The sequence below is a fragment of the Lissotriton helveticus genome, chromosome 8, assembly GCF_964261635.1.
Source record: "Lissotriton helveticus chromosome 8, aLisHel1.1, whole genome shotgun sequence".
In the NCBI taxonomy this organism is placed as follows: Eukaryota; Metazoa; Chordata; class Amphibia; order Caudata; family Salamandridae; genus Lissotriton; species Lissotriton helveticus.
Genome location: NC_136069.1, coordinates 1,239,649,909 through 1,239,670,683, shown reverse-complemented (window position 1 = coordinate 1,239,670,683; position 20,775 = coordinate 1,239,649,909). Strand labels below are relative to the sequence as shown.

Genomic DNA, 20,775 nt, shown 5'->3' with positions numbered 1-20,775 from the left:
AGATATTTTCTGTAGTGTTCTAACAAAATGACCATGTATTGGAGTACCTTTGGGGATTTTGAATGTTCCTATCATAGGGAGAAAATAGAGTTAGCAAACAAAGGGTTATATGTTAAGAGCTTAGAGTTTCTTCCTTTCAAGTTCTTAACCATGTCTAACTGTCCACCATACTTAGCTGCTGTGGTTTTCGGGATTACTGTAGTGGACGGAAGAAGGGAAAGTGTAGAGAAGTAGAACGAGAATGGGGTGTATCCACAGTGTGAGTAACTTAAGGCTGCAATCGTTTTAGTAGATACACGGACCCAGATGAGGTCTTACCAACAGTACACATTCTTCAAAAGTGGACAATATCTTATTTTTTTATTCAAGGTCTTCAGGATTTTGATGAGCATTTTCTCAGTGTGCAGTCTTAACCACAGTCCAGCACCACGAGCCAAGCTAAAATGAGGAGCAGGTTTGAAGCTCTTCATTCAATACTGCTGCTCCCTTTCCAACATAGCAATAATTTAATGGGGACTCAGCGTTAGGCTTGCACTCCAAAGCCCACGAAACTCACATGATACTGGTTCTCACTCAGAGCTTTGTGCCACAGTCCTAGTCAGTAGACACAGGAACTAGGGCAGATCGGGTTCTCCACTTGCCCTCTTATTGCCCTCTTATAAACCACAGCAGCCCTTGTTATAAAGCCCCAAAGGCCTATACCACTTGTAATAACAGCCTTTCCAACACAGAGCTCTCCCCTCTGCAAGAGACTGGGACAGATGGGGGTCGTCTTGTATCTCTTTAGACATTGCTATGGCCACAGTATCAGCCTGAGGCAATGGTTCTTATGCTCTTCAGAGCATAGGAGTTTCTCCTGTCTTCGGTGAGTGTCCTGAGACCCAAACATCCACCAAGACTGCCTCCTGGGGCCCCAGGAATAAGGATTGTACTGGATCCCTGAGAGAGCACGTCTGCTTAGCAGCGCCAGCTCCTCTCTCTCCTTATTACTGCCCCTCAAAGTCATTTTTATGTAGACCTAGTGTTCTCCCCCCAGATAAATATTGTACTAAAATAAAATAACCTCCAGTTATAGGACTGTACTAGTTCTTCAGAGAGCCAGTAGCAACTAACCATTTAGCTAAGCGTGGCATGGTTGAATTATTACATTGTGGATTTCATCAGTCTACCTGAAATGTTCATTAACAAAATACTTTGCATAAAGAGTTAGGTAGCATACTCGGCCCTTTATTAGAAGCAATGGTTCCATATCATATCAACCTTATAAGCACACAGGGCCGTAGCAAGAATCAAATAACAAATGCTATGCACAGAGAGTTTCTGAATAAGGGCCCAGGGTATGTACAGAGGTGGGTTCTACTGCGTCTTCCACTCGGGAACCTCTGATTCGCCAACACACAAACCAGCTGTCAAATTTCAAAAGACAAGACATATACCTGGGTGGGCAGTGATCAAGGATCTGTAATGCTCTCATAGTCTGAGTGTGCAGCACCATTTCCTCTTCATAGAAAAGCAGTCTGAAAATGACAAAGGCCTCAAGAAACTCCTTTATTGTGTTAAAAGGTGTGTGGAGTTTTTAGACTTGTTTGCTGATAAAAGACATGTATTGGTATTTTTTTAGTGTGTGACAGTAAAGCAAGGTATGTTTCACACCTTGTCACTCTTGATGATCAAGTGATTCTATGAAGAGGGTTTGCTACCTTAAGATTATGAGAATCGCGCTGGGGAAGATGCACATTTTTGGAAAGCGAGCGGAGGAAGCATTTGTTAAAAATAGAACTATTAATACAAGATCTAAGATTTAAGGAAGCTGTTTAAGTACCCAGACCTTTTTTGTACTTCACAAAAAGTGCAACTAACCCGTGCATCTCAGAGTGTTCACAAACCACGGAAGTGTCTCCCAGAGAAGAGGAGGTGCTTTCCCTCTGTCTCTCCTCAAAGTCAACCCATGTTATTTCCTTCCATTCTCTCCCTTCATACTGCATATTGCCAGAGGATAACCGCCTGTCCGGTAAATGCTACAGCCAATCGAAAACTGCTGTTCTTTAAATTCTGCTAACTCTCCTACTGCATTCTGTACCACAAGGGTCTCATATCTTCTGAATTGTTATCTCGCTCTCATTCATGTACTCTAAGAGTTAATTTAAAATGAAGTTCTTTTATTCACTCTGTGAAAGAGATTTTTTTATTCAACTCAAGAAACAGCCAGCACCAACCTATCTTGGCTTACAGTCCATTGTGAACAATTGTGCACTGCACGTGTGGATCCACACAGTGTTCTTGGGACGAGCCCTGTAGATATTTCACTAACTGCAGGTCCTTAACCCCTTCACTGCTGGGTTTCTGAGCACCCCTTTCCAATACACTTTCTTTAGTTTTTGCACAGACTATTTGTATTCCTTAATCTAGTATATTTCTTGTAGTGTTCCACCTACCTCTGGTCCTTTAGGTTAGACAATGTAATTTTGTTTATAACATTACTGTATGCTTAGTTCACTATGTCTGCATTTGCTGGTATTATGTGACTAGATACCATGGACAAGAAGGAAGGTCCTCATGGAGGACTGCACAGTTCAGACATTCCATAATGAAAGTGGTCCTTCTCGTGGATTCTTCATTCTATTATATTAGTATCAATCATACTTTGCTCTTTTGTACCTGCAGGTTCTGATGATGCACCGCAGACTATCCATTCTTTTATACAAAGATATTTTTACCTGAACATCTACGGGAGTGTTAACTCTTTAAAATAAATAAAATACAAAAATGTATTATTTGACATGCCTTCGAAGAATGTTGCTTCCTACTACTACCTAGTCATGCACACGTTCATTTGATTGTACAGTTTAGTTTTCCCTAGGAGTAACAACAGTATTTTTATTCATATACACACTAGTGCATAGAAACACACCCTTACAAGAATATAGTATTTCTAAATTGATTTTGCACCCATTCATATTATTTTTTATATATGAGAACATTGTTTTCTCCTTGGTGTTTTCACATGCATGTTCATCTCCATTCAGCTACTATTGACTTGACAATGTTTAGAATTTTGAATTTTTGTGTTAAGTTTTTCCAAGTGTGAAAAAGTGCCTCTTTTTGCGTAGTCAACCCCATTTCTCATGGACTAATGCTAATGGTTTTTTGACACTGGTAATCAGGCCACAGGGCATATTCTTTGACTCCTAAAACACTTATAATTGGCTAACACTCATTTGGCATATTTAACTTTCCTATAAGACCACAGTATATGGAGTCAAAAGTATGCCCATTGCATGGAAAGTTAACTGTGAACTACAGCACTACTGTGCCATCCACTAGTGTGACCAAACAAATATGACTCAAGGCCTGCCACTGTATCCTGACAACTGCATTTTAAAATTGCTACTCAACCTGTCAAAATAAGCCCTTTTTGACAGAATAAAACCTCCCCTCTAAATATTAGCAAGTTACCACTATGTAGGCATTGTAGCCCAAAGGACAGGGTGCTTGGTACTTAAAAGTAGGACCTGTAGAAATGTAAAGTTACATGTCCATATTGTGATTAGCACCCAAAAACTATTTTCTCTGTAGGAAGACTGGCTGGCCCATAAAGAAACACTGAGAAGCAATATTAAATAAGGACCAGCTAGAAATACAACCCAAGGACTATTCTAATATTTGTTAAAAGCCCAAGTCAATGATGAAGTCAGATTTTAATAAATAATAAGGACAAGGGACTTTTAGAAAATTACCTTTTCACTGCCTTAACCTCTTAGAGGCTAATTTGCATTAGCCTCCAACTGTCACAGAGCTGGTGAATAACCCTGACGAGGTGTAATAATAGCTCCCAGAGCAGAGACAAAGGCCTGGGGATAGGCAGGGAAGAGTTTTTTGTTTTTCTGACATGAAGGCCATTTGAGCAATGCCCAGAAAGTTAATGTACTTCAGAGGTGCCTCTCCTGACACACACAGATAGATGTAGCTCACACCTCCCAGTCAGGCAGGCACCAAATTGAGGGGGTGTAGGAAAGCTGCCCCCAGAACTGGTCTAGACTGACCAAGGAGGAGGGAACTGCTCATTATTGTGGCCAAACCAATGGGATAGCACACCGGCTCTGCACAAGGGGAGATAGGTTTCTCCATCTTGGATTATTGAGTGAGGGGCACTGTGGGATTGTTTACATTAGGACACACAGGAACTACTTCTAAAGTGAATAGATATACCTTGGGATCTTTTTCCAAATTGGTTAGCAAGGGGTCAGAAGTCATCCCACTCAAAATCTAGTTCCAGGCATATATGTAGCAGCACCTGGCACAGGTTCAGAACATTCTGAACCTGTAGAATAACAGAAGGATGACTGGACGTGATGGTTGAGATCTGTGAGGAGACCTGAAGGGCTGGGCCTGCTCCCTCTTGTACCCAGTACAAAAAGTGGACTCCAAGGGTCAGTTGGCTGGCGAGCCACCTCACGCTGCAAGAGGCCTTTCCCTGAAGAAGCCAGCTGACCAGTACCAACTGGACCTGACCCTAACTCTCCTGTCGGCATCTGCTGGAATGCATCTTAAACCCCAAGTGCTGTTCCTGAGATTCTACGTCTTAGAACCTTTTTGTACTAAAAGCCTCCAGAGGACTGGGAAAACCTGTCATGTGGATCTGCCTGAGTTGAGTTGCCTCTGGACTTAAGTTTTCCCATGCTAAAGCATCTTTGCAGTGCCTTATGTAACCTTCTTCAGATACATCTCACAGCCTTGTCCAGTTAAAGGATTCCAAGCTCTAAACAAGAGATTCAGTGCCAGATGTATCAATATTGGGAATATCGATTACCTAATTTTGATTCCCTGTGAATCGCAATTAGGTAATTGCTATTCCTAATGCGATTCCTAGTGGGTCACAATTCTTACTACCTCATGAATATTAATGAGGTAGCAGGGATGTGAAATTTCCATAGCCCGACTCCTAGGACATACTGTTTGGGGTCAATGGCAACAAGTTTTCATGTGTATTTTGTCCTTGTGACAATAAGGCCCAACTCCCTGCAGCATAAACTCTTTGGCTGCCATTTTGCAATACCACATTGTGGATCAAGAAAGGGCACTGCCTGCAGTTAAGGTAATATTTTTGTCCATATGTTAATGCTGTTCAGCCTTGTATTTTGGATCATTCATTGAAAGTCTTTATTATTAGGGTGAGCACTCTTAAGTAAATGTTGTGAGCTCTGACTGCACTACTGACAGTGGTTCCAGTATAAAAATGTGTACACATGCGGGGGGGGGGTGGCTTGGCGGCGACAAAGATGGCCGCATAATACCGCGGCGCTCCTGAGGCATTGCCGAAAACCCCATAAATCCGTCACATATCCTACTGTCTCATCCAGTTGCGCGACGGGATGTGCAAGCCGCTAAGCTCCGCTACAGAGAGGTGTGCTCCTTTTTCCTCTCCGACGTCCGGGAGCAGAGTGACGGCGGCCGGTGTGTGCGGGCCTACTGGGGCCTAAAATGCGGGAGTCCGCGATAGCAGCACCAACCTCGCGTGATCAGCGAGCCGGCCGCGGGGCTCCCTAAGCGGCAGCAGTAAGGGCCGGGAAGCGGAGAGGTCGAAAAGACTGCGGGGTGCTCTGACGAGCAGGCAGATTGTTTCTCCACCCCCCCCCTTATGAGCGCCCACGGGGAGTAACACCAGAATATCGTCTGTTGTGTGTCATTTACCGAACGTACATAAACTGCTCCGTTCCGGAGGTCTTCATTCTTCATGTACCACTACATAATGGACTCTATTTAAGAGGTTCTTCTTTTTGGGACATTGCCGTGATCCCGACATTTGTTTTTAGCTTTCGTGGTTTTTAAACAGAGTACCCAACATAAGTGTGTCGCAGTATCCGTATATCCATAACGTTTAGAAGGAATATATGGACCAATCCTAAAGTCTGTCCTTTAATCTAAACAAACGAACCACACACTATTGCGATTTAACTTCATATATGAAGTAAAATTAGTGGCTTTTTCCTGAAGAAGGCGTTTTTACTACGCCGAAACCCTCGTCGATAGATATTAATGATAAAGACTGCCACCTTCACACATGTATGTATATTGTATTGAATAATAGTGAAATGAGTAAATGTAATCGTGGAATGTATAATTAATGTTGTTTTTAAATGTATGCTCTTATTTTAATAATTAAACATGCAATATTTTTCTACAAGATTTTCTTGTCTACTTTTCCCTGTATTATGTTTTTGAATTTGGATTGATTTGTTACAATTACCTAGGAAGTTTTTCTCTCATAATATTGGCGCTTCTATGTACAGACACACTGAAACGTGATTGGGGTGGAATATGTTGGTTTACAGTGTGGCCCCCGGGAGGGACGATACAGCCGTAAGTGGACACTTTGGATCGAACTGTTCCGTTACTTCGGAGAGGGGGGGACAGGGCCAACCTCTTGCTGGGTACTGCTACTGTGCTGGGTGCATTGCCCCCCCGTCGCAACACATGGTGAGATGGCTAATGCAGTATGGCGAGGGGTCGGATGAGAGCCTTAGGTGGGAGATTTGGTCGTAGTACTCATCCCCTAGATTTTTCGTTGTAAAGGCTACAGGGGCTCTGCTTGTTGGGGGATGTCTGGCCATGTTGGCAGGGTAGCAGGGAGAGGGGACGGTGTGGAGGGTTGGGGGGGTAAGGGTTATTGTTTCTGTTTGATGAGTTTGCTTTTTTACTGTATACATGTTAAGGCTCCTTTAGCACTATCGGTGGGCAGGCGGGAGGTGGTAGGAAGGGGGGGCTTGGTTGCCACTCCTAACGGGTGGGGTGTTAGATGACAGAGATGCAAGCCCCAAGGACACAGCACGTTAATATAGTATCCTGGAATGTCAATGGCCTACAGAATAAAATCTAGCGCACTATGGTGCTTCAGTACCTTCACAGGCACGCCCCAGATGTTGTCCTCCTCCAGGAGACTCACATGTTAGGAAACCACTGTAAGGCCCTAGACAGATTTGGTTACACCCTGCGCACGCATGCTGGTTTCACCACTGGCTACAGGGGAGTGGGGATTCTCATCAAGAACTCTTTACAATTGGTGAAAGGGCAGCGATGGCTAGATCCCTTGGGGCGCTACGTGGCGTTGTCGGCACAATGGGAGGGCAGGACATTGAACATGTGTTCCCTTTACATCCCTCCGAAATTACACAGCACTACTCTCCCCGATGTAGGGAAACTACTCTTAGAGATGCCTAATGGGACGTTAATCCTGAGATGAGTTATGAATTAAGTCATGGTGAGAGACATTGATAGGTCGCAGGATTAGGGAGGGCTGAATCGCCTGCGAGATTTTGTGCAAGCTATGGGCTTGGTTGACCTATGGAGGGCGCACAACCCGCAAGTCCGGCAATACACACATCTATCCACGGCTCGGGCTCCCGGATCGATTATTTATTCACACAAACAGGCTGTATGGGTCTCCTTCGGGCGTTCATCACAAAGCAAGAGGGATTTCTGACCACTTCCCGGTGGGTGTGCAGTTGACAGGCCCACAACGAAACTGGAGTGCCCCCCCAGGCTTGACACATTTTTATTCAAAGATCAGGAGTTCCAGGAGAAGTTCCGGGAACGGGTAGATCAATACTTTACAGAGAGCGTAGGCTCAGTTAGCTCCCCTGGGACAGCCTGGGAGGCGTATAAAACCGTAGCCTGGGACTTAATACAAGCGGAGGTAGGCCGTAGGCGTAAGGTCAAACACGCCCACATTGATCGGTTGGAATTGGAGCTCCAGGCCATAGAGGAGGAAAGGGGGCAAACTCAGGAACAGAACAGGCAACACAGGGCGCGACTCCTGGAAAAAGAACTGAGGGATGTACTTATTGAACAGTCGTGGTCGCGCGCCCTTGCCACCCAGCGACGAGTGTACGACTTGGGGGACAAGGCCAACAAAATGATAGCCTGGCTGGAGAAGCGAGATAGGGACCGTAACTGGGTGCCGGGGATAGAGATGCCGGATGGGACAGTGCGAAACACAAGTAAGGAGATAGCAGAAGAATTTGCGCTCTATTACGAGGAGGTTTACCGGTCACAGACGGCCAGGGGGGAGCAGGAGTGCCGGGATTTCCTGGCCCCTTTTCAGTTGCCCACCCCAGAACAGGCAGACAAGCACATTCTAGAATCCGAGATTACGGTCAAAGAAGTGGAGGAGGCCATGGGGGATTTACAGACTGGAAAGGCACCGGGGCCCAATGGATTCCCGGCAGAGTCATTTGGGTGTGTATCAAGCAGAACTGCGCCCCACATATTACGCATGTTCAGTGAAGCAAAACAAGTAGGACAGCTTCCGAGGGACCTGCGGTCGGCAACAATATTAGTTATTCATAAGACCGGCAAACAGCAGGGAGCGTGCAGCTCCTATAGGCCCATATCCCTCCTTAACTACGAAACGTAGATCCTGGGAAAGATTCTGGCCACAAGATTGGGGGCGGTTATCCAATCTTTGATCCACCCCGATCAGTCGGGCTTCATGCCCCACAGAAGCACACGGCTCAATCCGAGGCGCCTGTTTGGAGTTATGCAGGCGGTGTCCGCACGACCTGAGGTGCCGGCGGCCCTACTGTCCCTTGATGCCCATATGGCTTTTGAAAGTATGGAATGGCAGTACATCTATGCAGTCTTGGAGAAACTGGGATTTGGAGACAATTTCAGGTCGTGGGTGAAACTGCTGTGTACGGCACCGCTTGCGAGGGTCTGAGTCAATGGCGCTCTTTCAAGGGAATTTCAGTTGGGGCAAGGCACGAGGCAGGGATGCCCCCTCTCACGATCCTCTTTGCCTTGGCGTTGGAGCCACTGGCCCACTGGGTACGAGCGGACCCCGGGGTATGGGGCATAGACCTGGGAGGAGGCTGGGAGGAACACATATCATTATATGCCGATGACATCTTATTGTATGTACAGCAACCAGTGGCATCTATTCAGAGATTGATGGTTATTCTCCACTCGTTCGGAGAGTACTCCGGATACCGCATTACCTGGGGTAAATCCCTGGGGCATGTCCTGGCGGGTCCACAGCCACAGCTATCTGACCGTTGTGAGGGTCTGGTCGGGCGGGAGATATTTCTGTATTTAGGCATATGGGTCACGACATCAGATGCCGAGTTTCTTCGATTGAATGTGTCGGCCCAACTGGAACGACTCCACGGTGATGTGGAACACTGGAAAACCCTTCCGCTCTCCTTGATGGGGCGCGCTGTCTTATTTAAAATGATGGCCCTTCCCCGGTTAATATACGTTCTGCAGAGCTCGCCCTTTCCAATCCCAGACCAGCCCTTTAGAAAGGTAGAGTCGGAACAGCGCTCCTTATTGTGGAGTGGAGGCTGCCTGAGGATAGCCCTTAGAAAACTGCAAAGGGGCCGTATGAAGGAGGTCTAGCTATTCCAGATATCCGTCTATATTATTGGGCGACGCAACTGATTAACATCAATGGCTGGGTGTTTGCCCCACAGGAGGAGCCTGCATACAGAGTGTACCGTATAGCACTAGGTAGCGCTACCTATTTAGTGGCTCTCTATACCAAGGGGAGGTGCAATCGGACCTGGCCGTCCCATACAGCAGTGGTAGTGGGGGCGTGGAAACTGGCGACGAAACTACTGGGATGGGGGGAGAAACTCACGGAACAAACGCCATTATGGGCTGGCAATTTCCTCCTGGAAGTCGCAAACTACGGGAACTACGTCAGTGGAGCCTAATTGGTATCAACACACTGGGAGATGTGTGGAAGAGGGGGGATATGGTGGACTTTGCGGCCCTGAAGGCAGAATTCCAAATGGGGGGATGGAGAATTTTTGCATTATCAGCAACTTTGACATGCCATACGCACGCAGATGAGCCAGGGAGACCAGCTACCTGAATACGCCCCGCTGGAAGATAGCCTTATCAATCATGGGGTCTAGCAGTAGCCTATCTCCCTCGCATACAAAAAGCTTATAAACAATCTCCCGGACCCACTAGGACCCTTGCGAGAAAAGTGGGAATCAGATATAGGACTGCTAGAGGATGATGATTGGAATGAGGCCCTGCAATGTCCACGGGAGGTGGCGATCCGCGCCAGATTTAGGCTGGTTCAGCTGCGTATCCTACATAGGTCATACACCCCATGCACGGTGCAGCACAGGATTGGATATGTAGCTTCACGATTCTGTCTGCGGCGGTGCGGAGAGGAGGGCAACTTCTTCCACATTCTATGGGACTGCACCAAAATTAGAGCATATTGGTCCAGACAGTATAATGGAGGAGGTGGTGGGGGCGGAGGTCCCTCTAGAGGCACGATGGCACGCCCTGGGGGTGAAGGGCGACACTACCTGGCCGAAATGAGATAAGACATGGCTGGCCCTGGCAAGTCTAGTAGCCAAGAGGAATATATCGAGGTTATGGGGGAGTGATTTATTGCCAACGGTGGAAGAGTGGGAGCGGGACTTGGACTGGTGCCAGAGGGCGGAGAAGGTGATCTATGAAAGTCGAGCCTGCCCCAAGAAATGGGAGAAAATATGGACGGCATGGAGGCGTTACAGGGGGGACTGGAGGGACACCCAAAATGGGTCTGCAATGGCTTAAAGAGGTGTAAGCTGACAACGTTTTACTACCTGTTTGTATTGTTTGTAGTGAAGAAGTGGGTTCCTCCACACCCTAGGGGATTAACGGACCACTACCGTGGAAAAAGGATGGCATATTATGACAGGGGAGAGATGGGGTGGGAGCAAGATAGGGCGGTTATCTGTATAGGGGGAGTTACTCTGGGGTAGAGGAGGTGCCTTGTTAAATGTGGGGGGGTGGCTTCAGAGTTGGATTCTGGTAGGTAGGCAGATCTGGATACCGATGAGGGAATTTTTATGATTGATTTGATTGCATTTTCCAATGAACTTCTGCTGTAAACTGATGTACACTGTTATGTAGCTGAATTTTTTACAATAAAAAGATTTTTTTTTAAAATAAAATTGTATACACATGTTTTCAAAGTTTAGCAATATGAGGCTATGTATAATGCTCCCAGAATGCTCTCTGATTTGATAATGATATTTGCAGAAGATCAAAAGCAAAGTTGATGATTCTTTGCTTTCAAAATCAAATGTTCATAAAAAAATGAAAGCAGGAAAAAGAACATTCAGCTAAACTACTGTATGATGTCAGGTATAATTTCTTTGCAGCATCATTTAGTAATGCGTCGATGCATGCTAGTATATCCCAAACATTTTTATAATGGAAAATCATTATAGCCAGTTTCAGGATTATGGGAAACACAAATAAACAAGCATGGGCAAAGCCTGTAGGTCTGAAATTGGTGGTCAACTTTTTAGTTTTGTCAATGTGTGGCACAGTTTTTGTAAAACATTATTGGTGTGGGAGATGCCGGGCCCTCACCATTATAACAAACATTGGCAAAAGCAAAAATTGTTTTTAGTCTCAAAAAGCACACACTGCCACAGTAGTTACTGGCACTGAACTAAACTACTTTGTGTGCCGATATGCTCCTTGTGAAAGAACAGATTGCAGTCACTCACAGTGAAGCCAGCTGATACAGAGAGAGAGAGACAGAATTTCAATAAACACAAAAGGTCATGGCCATGCTAGACCAAATTAGAGGACCAATTATTAAAGAAAGTCTCAAAAGTGCACCTATGGTATACGTCCTTGCATTAAATGCAGCTATCCGGCTTTCGTGAATTCCCAAGAATTTACATAAGTAGGACAATACATAGTACTCATGGACTGCATTTTAGCATGAGAAAATATGCATGTGTAGATTTGCTCACTCGGAAATCTGAGTATTTCCAAATTCACTTTCCTTCCAAACCCTTTTCCCCAACTTTGGAAGAAGGTTTTCTTCTAGCATTGTCAGTAGTACATTTCCAACATTTCTCAGTATGGGAAAAGATTAGAGAAGAGCTGTTGATAACCCTTAAATCTTGCAAGTTAGTAGGTTTGCACACACTCAAAAGGGCATTCTAACCCTGGAACTATTGCTTACCACTACCTTCAGCCACAGTATGTAGATCTGCAGAAACGTGGCAACATAAGGAGATTGCAAGTATTCAAACACTACTATGGTATGAGCCCTGGCATAATCAGAGAGGCTATAACAGAGCTCTTATATAATGAGATTCCTGCCATGATTTGTCGCTGCACTGCATGGCACCAAAGGGACCAGTGGATTTTGTTACAGGACCCATTAGGATTCACTAAAATCAGAGGGATGGTGGCCTGCTGGAGACAGCAGACCACTATGTCTGTGTTTGCTTATAAATAAAGCAATAGTTTTTTTTTTTTAATGCAACACGTTTTCTTTAAAAGAAAACGGGTTGCGTTTCAAAAAATTTAAAGAAAGCTTTACTTTTATTTCCTGCTCTTAAACAACTTTGGTGCCCACATTCACAAAGGCAAAGGGGTCCCTTGGGGACCTCTTCTGTTTGCAAATGGGTTACCACCTAGTTGAAGTAGGTTGTAAAATGCAAATGTTCTGCAAATTGCGCAGCTTACGAAAAGAAAAATGCTTGATAAATCTGGCTCTAAGTCTGATTGTAAAATTTCTGACCGGGTAAAGGTGCCAAAATTAGCTATTCTTCAAATAGGAGGGTCACTGTTCCTAAACAAAAAGGAAGATGTAGGATGTAGATAGGAGAGTCAGCAAGACTTTTACTTGTTGGCCTCACACATCCCAAGGGATCTCATGATTCATCATGCGGCAGTTGCTCCTCGTCGGGCCCGCGCTGCAATGCCGTACTGGTCCCCCAAAGAGTCACTTTAGCGGAGATCTTTTGATATTCTCGCCATATGATGCATGTGAGGAAGTGCTCCTAGGGAACTGAGCGAGTGTAAAGCTGACTAGGGGATATCAAAGCTATGTTATTTTAATGGGTGGATTCATAAGTCCGATTAAAAAACTAGATGGTTGGTGCTACTAGTGGGTTACAATGACCCTTAGTAGTCGAATGTGAATGTGAGTGAGGAAAATGTTGTAACTATTGGGTCAACATGTTTTGCGTCCCTATTGGTCTCGAACAGAGATCTCTGGTGCTTCTCCAGGACCTAAAAAGTTGTATGCTTACTAAAAGGTATGGCATTTACAATGCCAATAGCTGAAACTCTCATAAATGCGAAACCTATTGCATTGCAAATGCTTCTTTTACTGACTGTCAATTACCAGATTTTGAAGAATTGAGAGAAATTGTTGGACTTCTTCGTGGTCAAGGTAGGGAAAGCTTGGAGAGAGCAGACAAAGAAGTTCTGGCTTACATACTTACTATGTTTAACCAGGATACCACCTACAGGTGAGTATTTTCTCAAAGGGAAGTAGAAAAGGTTCCTGGGAACTCCCTAAGATGTGTTAAAGACCTTTTAACGTACGAAATGGATGTTAATTTATGTGAAATTTAAAAAACGAAATTTCCAAATACAATAAATATGAACGAAATTGCTGAGCTGGATTATTCTAATACATCATCTGTCTGCCTCATGTCTGTACATGGGCTTTGTGTGAGTACATGGGAAAGTGGAGTTGTTTCATATGCTGTGACTGTACCGTACATTGAAGAAATGTGGCAGTTAATCCTAAATCTCAGATCGAATTAGCTGGCTAATACAATAATCCTGGTACTGGAAAAGCCAGACACCGTGATTGGGTAATGTATTTTGCTGCCGTTTATAATGTTTAAGTGTCTGGTTGCCAGATATAGGATGAGGCATTAGGCTGCACTGCACATTAAAATGTGAAAGAACTACATAAAGTTGGTGGCAATGGAAACTATAACTGTGGTATAGTGAGGGACAAGAAAAATTTATAATGTGCATGAACTAAGATGGTTCCTGACGCTCTGCAACATAGCCAGAAATTGTGGACTGCACAGTAGTGATTAAAGATATGATTGGGTTTCATTCTGTTAGAATGCGTAAAGCATAGGTTGACCAAAATATACCCACCTATTACACACCTCGATCTTAACTAGGGCAATGTTAGATTAGTGTCGAACGAGACAATATAACTACTGTCTGACTTGTTTGTATGGAGTCATTGCTGAAATGATATTTGGATATATATGTAGTTTTTTAACAGGATTGAATAAGTTATAAAATAATAAACTAATCATGTCCATATGAACCCACCATCTAGCTGCATCATTTCAATTTTACGTAAAAATAGTCTTCATTTTGTACCTGTTGTCTAGTGCCCGATTCTCACACATTTGCGGTTTCTTCTACATTCATAGAAGTCCTTAAGGAGAAGAGAAATGGAAGCAGTGAATTTGTCAGATCACTTAAACCAATGAATCTGCAGCTTATAGTTCTTCCCTCAAATGACAGTGGGCATACACTATCACAGCACACGCAAAGGAAATCTAAATCGTAATGTGCGTCTTATAGTAATAGCCCTCTATATTTTTTACAGATGACTGAAAAGGGATTTTTGCTGGTTCAGACAAAGGAAGTCGCCATGAAACCAGAGGATGCCAACAGAGTGTTCAAGGAGAGGGCAGTTGATTTCACATCGCTGCTTGAGCAAGGTGAACTTTATTTGCATTATTATACTGAAATTCTGAATTCTGCTCTGTAAAAGTACTAGTTATTTTATCAAAGATTTTATAACATGGGTGCAACTTATTTAAATATGCAGGTATAATAGTATTAGGCCTTAAGCATTTAGTGTGGATTTCCAACTCATGTAACCTGTCAACTGCAGCTATTTCACCCAGGGTTCCTTTTTTCACCCTAAAAAGAAGAAGCAGTCATCTGGAGTTTAAATTGGACTTTTCTTTGTGGCTTGCAATATATTGTCTTGAAGCATTTTTTTTATCGGCTCTTGCGTGCTTATATTTCAGCAACATTAATTTTTAATTGGTTTAATCTTTACTTCTGTGTGCTATCCCAACCCAGGGGCACTGGAAGCTAGTCCAGTCTAGTTTTAACACGTGCTTCTCTTTTCCATAGCAGCTCAATACATACAAGAGAACAACAGTCCTTATAAAAAGCAAAACATTGTTATCCTTTGCTCATGTGGTGTTAAAGGTACTTACGCTTTTCGTAGTGACCATTTTTGTATGGCTTGCCTGGGGCAGCTTCCAATCTGATCACTGAATTAGCAGTTCCTGTACATATATTAATAAACCAATTAATACCTGCACCACTACCTCCGGAGTGTGTTCGTCTAGTTTACAATAATCTAATATACTCGCTCAGTAGCGATTTCCAAAGATTAGCCCAAATGTTCTCAGTGCTCAACACAGAGACATTTTCATCAATTCGATTCATATTTAAAAATAATTGTAAGACAATCTGATCATATCAAAGGAACGTGCAGGGCAACAGGAGGAAGGGAAACAGTAACGGACACAATATGCCAAAAGCACAGAATGAAAAATATGATAAATATACAAGGGACAAAACCAGCACGACAGGGGCAAAAAAGTACCGGGCACAAACGAGGTGCACAAGGCAAGGCGCAGTCTTAAACCCTGCTTGGCGGGATCCGCGGCAGAGGAAGACACAGCTGAGCTGCTGGGTAAGAGCAGATCTCAGACTGAGGGTCTGGGGTCTTGCTCGCATGCAGCGAAACAATGGGCCCTATGTATCCAGCCTTTTTCCCGTTTGCAAACGGGCAGATTCTCAGAATCGGCCAGTTTGCGAATTGGAAAAAGGCTTTTGGGATGTATCATTCCAAAAGTCCATCGCAAAATAGAGAATTGAAAAATTTGCGATTCTCTATTTTGTGAATGCAATTAAGGAATTGCAAATTGCGATTCCTTAAATGCAATCCTGGAAGCACCAGAAATGTGCTATTTGGCCTTAAGGAATTGCAAATTACCACCAACTTCAAGTTAGTGGTAATTTGCGATTTTCTTTAAAAAAGCACTTTTTTGATTTTTTTAAAGAAATGTGCTATTTGGCCTTAAGGAATTGCAAATTACCACCAACCTCAAGTTAGTGGTAATTTGCGATTTTCCTTAAAAAAGCACTTTTTTGATTTTTTTCAAAGTGCCATATGTCGCACATACATGCCCTTAGGGCATGTATGTGCGCAAAATGTGCACATATGCATATTTCAAGGGTGCAGCAGGGTTTCCTTTTGGCACACTTGCAACCTTGAAATTGCATTCTCAATTTGTGATTCTATAATTGGTAATCGCAAATTGAGAATGTCTTCCTATTCATTCCTATGAATGAATGGGAAGGTATTCCTTAATTGCGAATCTCAATTTGCGATTCGCAAATAAGGAATATATAGGGCTTGCAAACTTTTTAGCAAATCCCACATACATTGCATTTTGCGATTCTCTAATTGCGATTCACTAAAAATTGCAATTTGAGAATCGCAAAACTCTTTTTTGATGGCCCAATATGTCAGAAACACCTACTCCTTCTAACGGGTGCTTCAGAAGGAAAGATTAACAGAAGGGAATATTAACCAATCAACTGCTGCGGAGCAACAATGGATGGTCCTAAAACCTGTAAATCTGCTCTGTGTCAGAGGTGCAAAACATGTCTGTATGTGTAGGAAGTCTGAGGTTAAGGAGGAGGAGTCCAACACACAAAGCCGCCTCTCTGGGTCATTTGGAACAGGCAGGAAACTGAGCGCAAAATGAAGCAGAGCAGCTAGAGGCAGTCTGTGAGCTTAAAGGACCAGAGGCAGGGAGAGTTCAGCAGAGAGAAGGATTGAGGGCCCATACATTAGGCATTGACTGGAGGTGCTGGCTTGTTCTCGGAGGCAACCAGCTTAGTTGCTAGTTTTTCTTGTGACCTAGGGCACTCCTGTTGTGGACCCAGTTTGTTTCTTTTCTCCTGCTTGTCAGTTTGTCCATAACCTGTCGTTACTTGCCTGTCCTCTCTGCATAAACTACCAAAGTACTCCCCCTGGTAGAGATTACGGAGAATGGGAAAGAGCACGTCTGGAGTCCCGAGTGCTGGTCCCTGGTGATAATCCATAAAAAGCCCAGGAGGGCCAAGGAAGCTGGAGGCAGGGAGTTTGCTCAGTGCTACATCATTGCCGAAGACCATGCCTAAGTGGCAGTTGTGAACCTATTGTGAGTTGGGTAGTGAAGGTCTCTTGGTGTGTCTGGTGGAGGTCTGTCGGAGGTTGGTGGAGTCGTGAGAAGCAGTCCGCCTGGCTGGTCCTAATAGGAGTGGGGAGTGTGTCCGTTCCTCACATGTGCAAGTGTCTAGCAAGTGACTCAACCTATGGTGATCTGACTCTTAGTAAGAAACTTGAACCACATGAGGTGCCTCAGAAGTAGTCGGGTGTAGTGGCTACGAGAAACATAGCCAGGGCACATGATGCACCAGATATTCTGACCTGCATGGAAGACTTGGATTGGTGTTTGTTGGCAGAGAAACAGGTGTATGGAGGAAGAGGGTATGAAGCCCCTGGCAGTGATACAGATGATACAGAGCTGTGAGCATAAATCCATGACGTGTGACAGAATGGAGGACAAGTATGAGCTTGAAGGGTTGGCTTGGATGGGAAGGGGGGATAAGTGAACTCGAGAGGGGACAGCAGAACACATATTGGCGATGAGGTGTACTTACACAGCTACTGTCGCCACCAACATTGTCAGAGAAAAATTTTTCTGGTTGAAAACTTTATGAAAATATTGAGGGGGAAAAAAGTAGTTCGATGGGCTCGTGCCCAGGGAAAGAGATCAATGGATTGCTGAGTTGATGCCCTCCATGCTCACCAAGTACGATTTGAGCCAGGGATACCGATTTGTGTTGCGTGTGAGAGTGAGGAGGGGGGGCAATGTAAAGGTGGCTGGTGTCAGTATTTGCGACCTAGTTGTCAATAATCAATGACCGCATTGTGTAAAAATTGTGCTAGAATTGCGTGTTCTATTTAGCGATATTTTCAGACAAGTAGAGACATTAGTCTCTCGAATATCTTCATATTTTTTGTTGATGGCTTCGCTACTGAGCCTTGTTTGGACTGAACTAACTGTGTTTCATTGGAACACTGTATCAGTGCGACCTAGTACATACCTGCAAATCTGCATTTATGTATTAATGTATCTGTTTAGATTATGAATAAGGGGGGTGTGGCAGACCAACATGGCTGTACGGACATAAATCTGTGCGGCTCCGCTCCGAGCCCAGGAGATCTGCCCCACTATAATGCCCAAAAAGCGAAGTCAACCACCTGGCCCGATTGAGTAGGGTGTGCTGCATCTTAGGGTAATGTGAGACCTGAAGACCCTCGGTCTCTTTTGCCATGGGGGAAGTATGGTCCCGCAACCCAGAGCGGCTCCCAAGATGGTGGCGGCCGGGACTGTACAGTAAGAAAGCCTGCAGACGCGGGGCACTCTGTCCCCGCAGCAGTGGCTGAGTTGCACCACAGCATTCGGAAGGAGTAGTTTCTGTCCTGTAACTCCAGTTCTGTAGTAGGGGTATCTCTGTTATAGTCATAATCTAGTGAATAGTCCCGCCCATGTGCGTGGACCCCGGAGCAATCAAAAATAATCTCTTACAGTGTCAAAAAATGCAGAAATGCATAGACACTTAAGAGAGAATTTAAAGACAGATAATGCAGCCAAAAAAGGCTACACTGTCCAGTACTTCAACTAGAAATTCCACCACAAAATCCACAAAACAGCAAAGCCTGTACAGATTTCCCTTGCTTAAAAGCAAAATCCCTCAGGAATGATAGGGAGAAGAACCTGGACAGACAAGCCCCATAGGCTGCCATTATGTGGCTTAAATAGGATACTGTGCGTTTAAGGAACCTTCCAGAACCTTCTCCCAGTATCCCAGAATGCATAGCAGGTCCAACTTAGTTTCAGTTCTTTTTGAAGGCGTAAAAACGCCAGACCTGTAGCATTATGTACCTGAACAAATCTCCACCGGGGAGGCGGGAGGGCGCTTATGACTATAACAGAGATACCCCTACTACAGAACTGGAGTTACAGGACAGAAACTACTCCTTCTGTAGTAGGGGATCTCTGTGTATAGTCATAATCTAGTGAATAGAATGGCAAGCCCATCCCCACATCAAGCGGCGGTGGAGAATATGAAATTACGGCACTATTGTGCGAACAAATTCCGCAGCGAAGCCTGCCCAACCTGAGCGTCTGCCCTGGCATCAGTGTCCAGGCAGTAATGCTTAGCAAAGGTATGGACCGACTTCCAAGTGGCCGCCTTGCAGATCTCTGCAAAGGGAACATTACGAAGCATAGCTGTCGTGGCAGCTTTGCCTCTGGTGGAATGAGCCTTAGGTTTACCCCCTAAGGTCTTATTAGCTTTGCAGTAACACAATTGTATGCAGGACACAATCCACCTCGAGATGGACTGTTTAGAGGTAGCAAGACCTGTCCTGACTGAGCCATAATTAATGAACAATTGGTCTGACCTACGAATATCTTTAGTCTTATCAAGATAAAACTTCAGCACCCTCCTCACATCCAGGGAATGTAAAGACCTTTCCGCTGGAGATGACGGATTCTGAAAGAACGTAGGCAAAGTGATAGTCTGATTGATATGAAAATCAGAAACAACCTTGGGAAGAAACTTAGGGTGAGTACGCATAACAACCTTAGCAGCATGAAACACAGTGTAAGGTTCTTGGCAACACAACGCCTGAATCTCACTCACCCTGCGGGCCGATGTAATGGCCACGAGGAACGCCGCCTTCCAGGACAGGTGCTGCAACGAAGCCTTATGAATGGGTTCAAAAGGCTCCTTCATCAATCTGGACAGCACCACATTCAAGTCCCACGAAGGCGAAGGAAGCCTGACAGGAGGGAATACTTTCTTCAAGCCTTCCAAAAAATCTTTGATCACAGGGATCTGGAAGAAGGAAGTCTGTGAAGGGCTTTTCCTGTAGGCAGTCAAAGCAGCCAGATGAACCTTAATGGAATGGACATTAAGGCCCGACTGCGCCAGATGTAGTAGATATGGAAGGATGACATCTTCCTTGCATGTCGTAGGGTTAAAGTTCTTAGACTTGCACCAGATACAAAACCTCTTCCACTTGTAAGCATAAGAAGTCCTAGTGGAAGGCCGCTTAGCCTCCTTCAGTATGTCCATACAATCCACTGGGAGATTCAGATGGCCATATTGCACTATTTCAGGAGCCATGCCGCCAAACTCAAAGACGAGAGGTTGGGGTGCACCATCCGCCCCCCCGAACTTCGTGAGAAGGTCCGGCCTGCACGGCAGCTTCATGTGAGGAAGGAGAGACCGGTGAAGCAGGTCCGTGAACCACCACTGTCTGGGCCATTCCGGGGCAATCAGAATCATTCTCGCCCTGGATTGGGACAGCTTGATGAGAACCGCCGGAATCAGGGGAATTGGTGGAAAAGCGTACAGAAAGCTGTTCGACCAGTAGATCCATAACGCGTTCCCCCAGCGTCCCCGGCTGGTAGTACCTGGAGGCGAAGCCTCGGCATTTTCTGTTTTCGGCGGTGGCGAACAAATCTACGTCTGGAGTTCCCCACCTTGCGAAGACTTCTCCCAGAACTTCGTCGCTTATGACCCATTCGTGGTTTTCCTGAATGAGTCTGCTCAGTTCGTCTGCCTGAACATTCTGCACACCTGGCAGATGGGTGGCCGTTATCGACAGTCCTCGAGCCAGAAGCCAGTGCCAGATCGCCTGCGCCTCCTGCGACAGAGTGCGCGATCTCGAGCCCCCCTGCTTGTTGAGGTAATACATCGTTGTCGTGTTGTCTGTCTGAACAAGCAGAGAGTTGGTCTGAAAGGACGGGTGAAAAGCCTTCAGTGCCAAGTGCACAGCCCTGAGTTCCAGGAAATTGATGTGGTACGTGGCCTCTGTCTGGGACCACG

The 20,775-nt window shown here is 44.9% G+C and overlaps 1 protein-coding gene across 1 annotated transcript in view; it reads left to right on the top strand.

The window, feature by feature from the left end:
* RP2 (RP2 activator of ARL3 GTPase) overlaps positions 1-20,775 on the top strand; it is a 145,494-nt gene that overhangs the window by 50,496 nt on the left and 74,223 nt on the right. Inside the window, exon 3 of the mRNA XM_078658219.1 lies at positions 14,402-14,516. Coding sequence (XP_078514345.1) covers positions 14,402-14,516 — 115 coding nt within the window. The remainder of the gene's footprint in view (positions 1-14,401; positions 14,517-20,775) is intronic.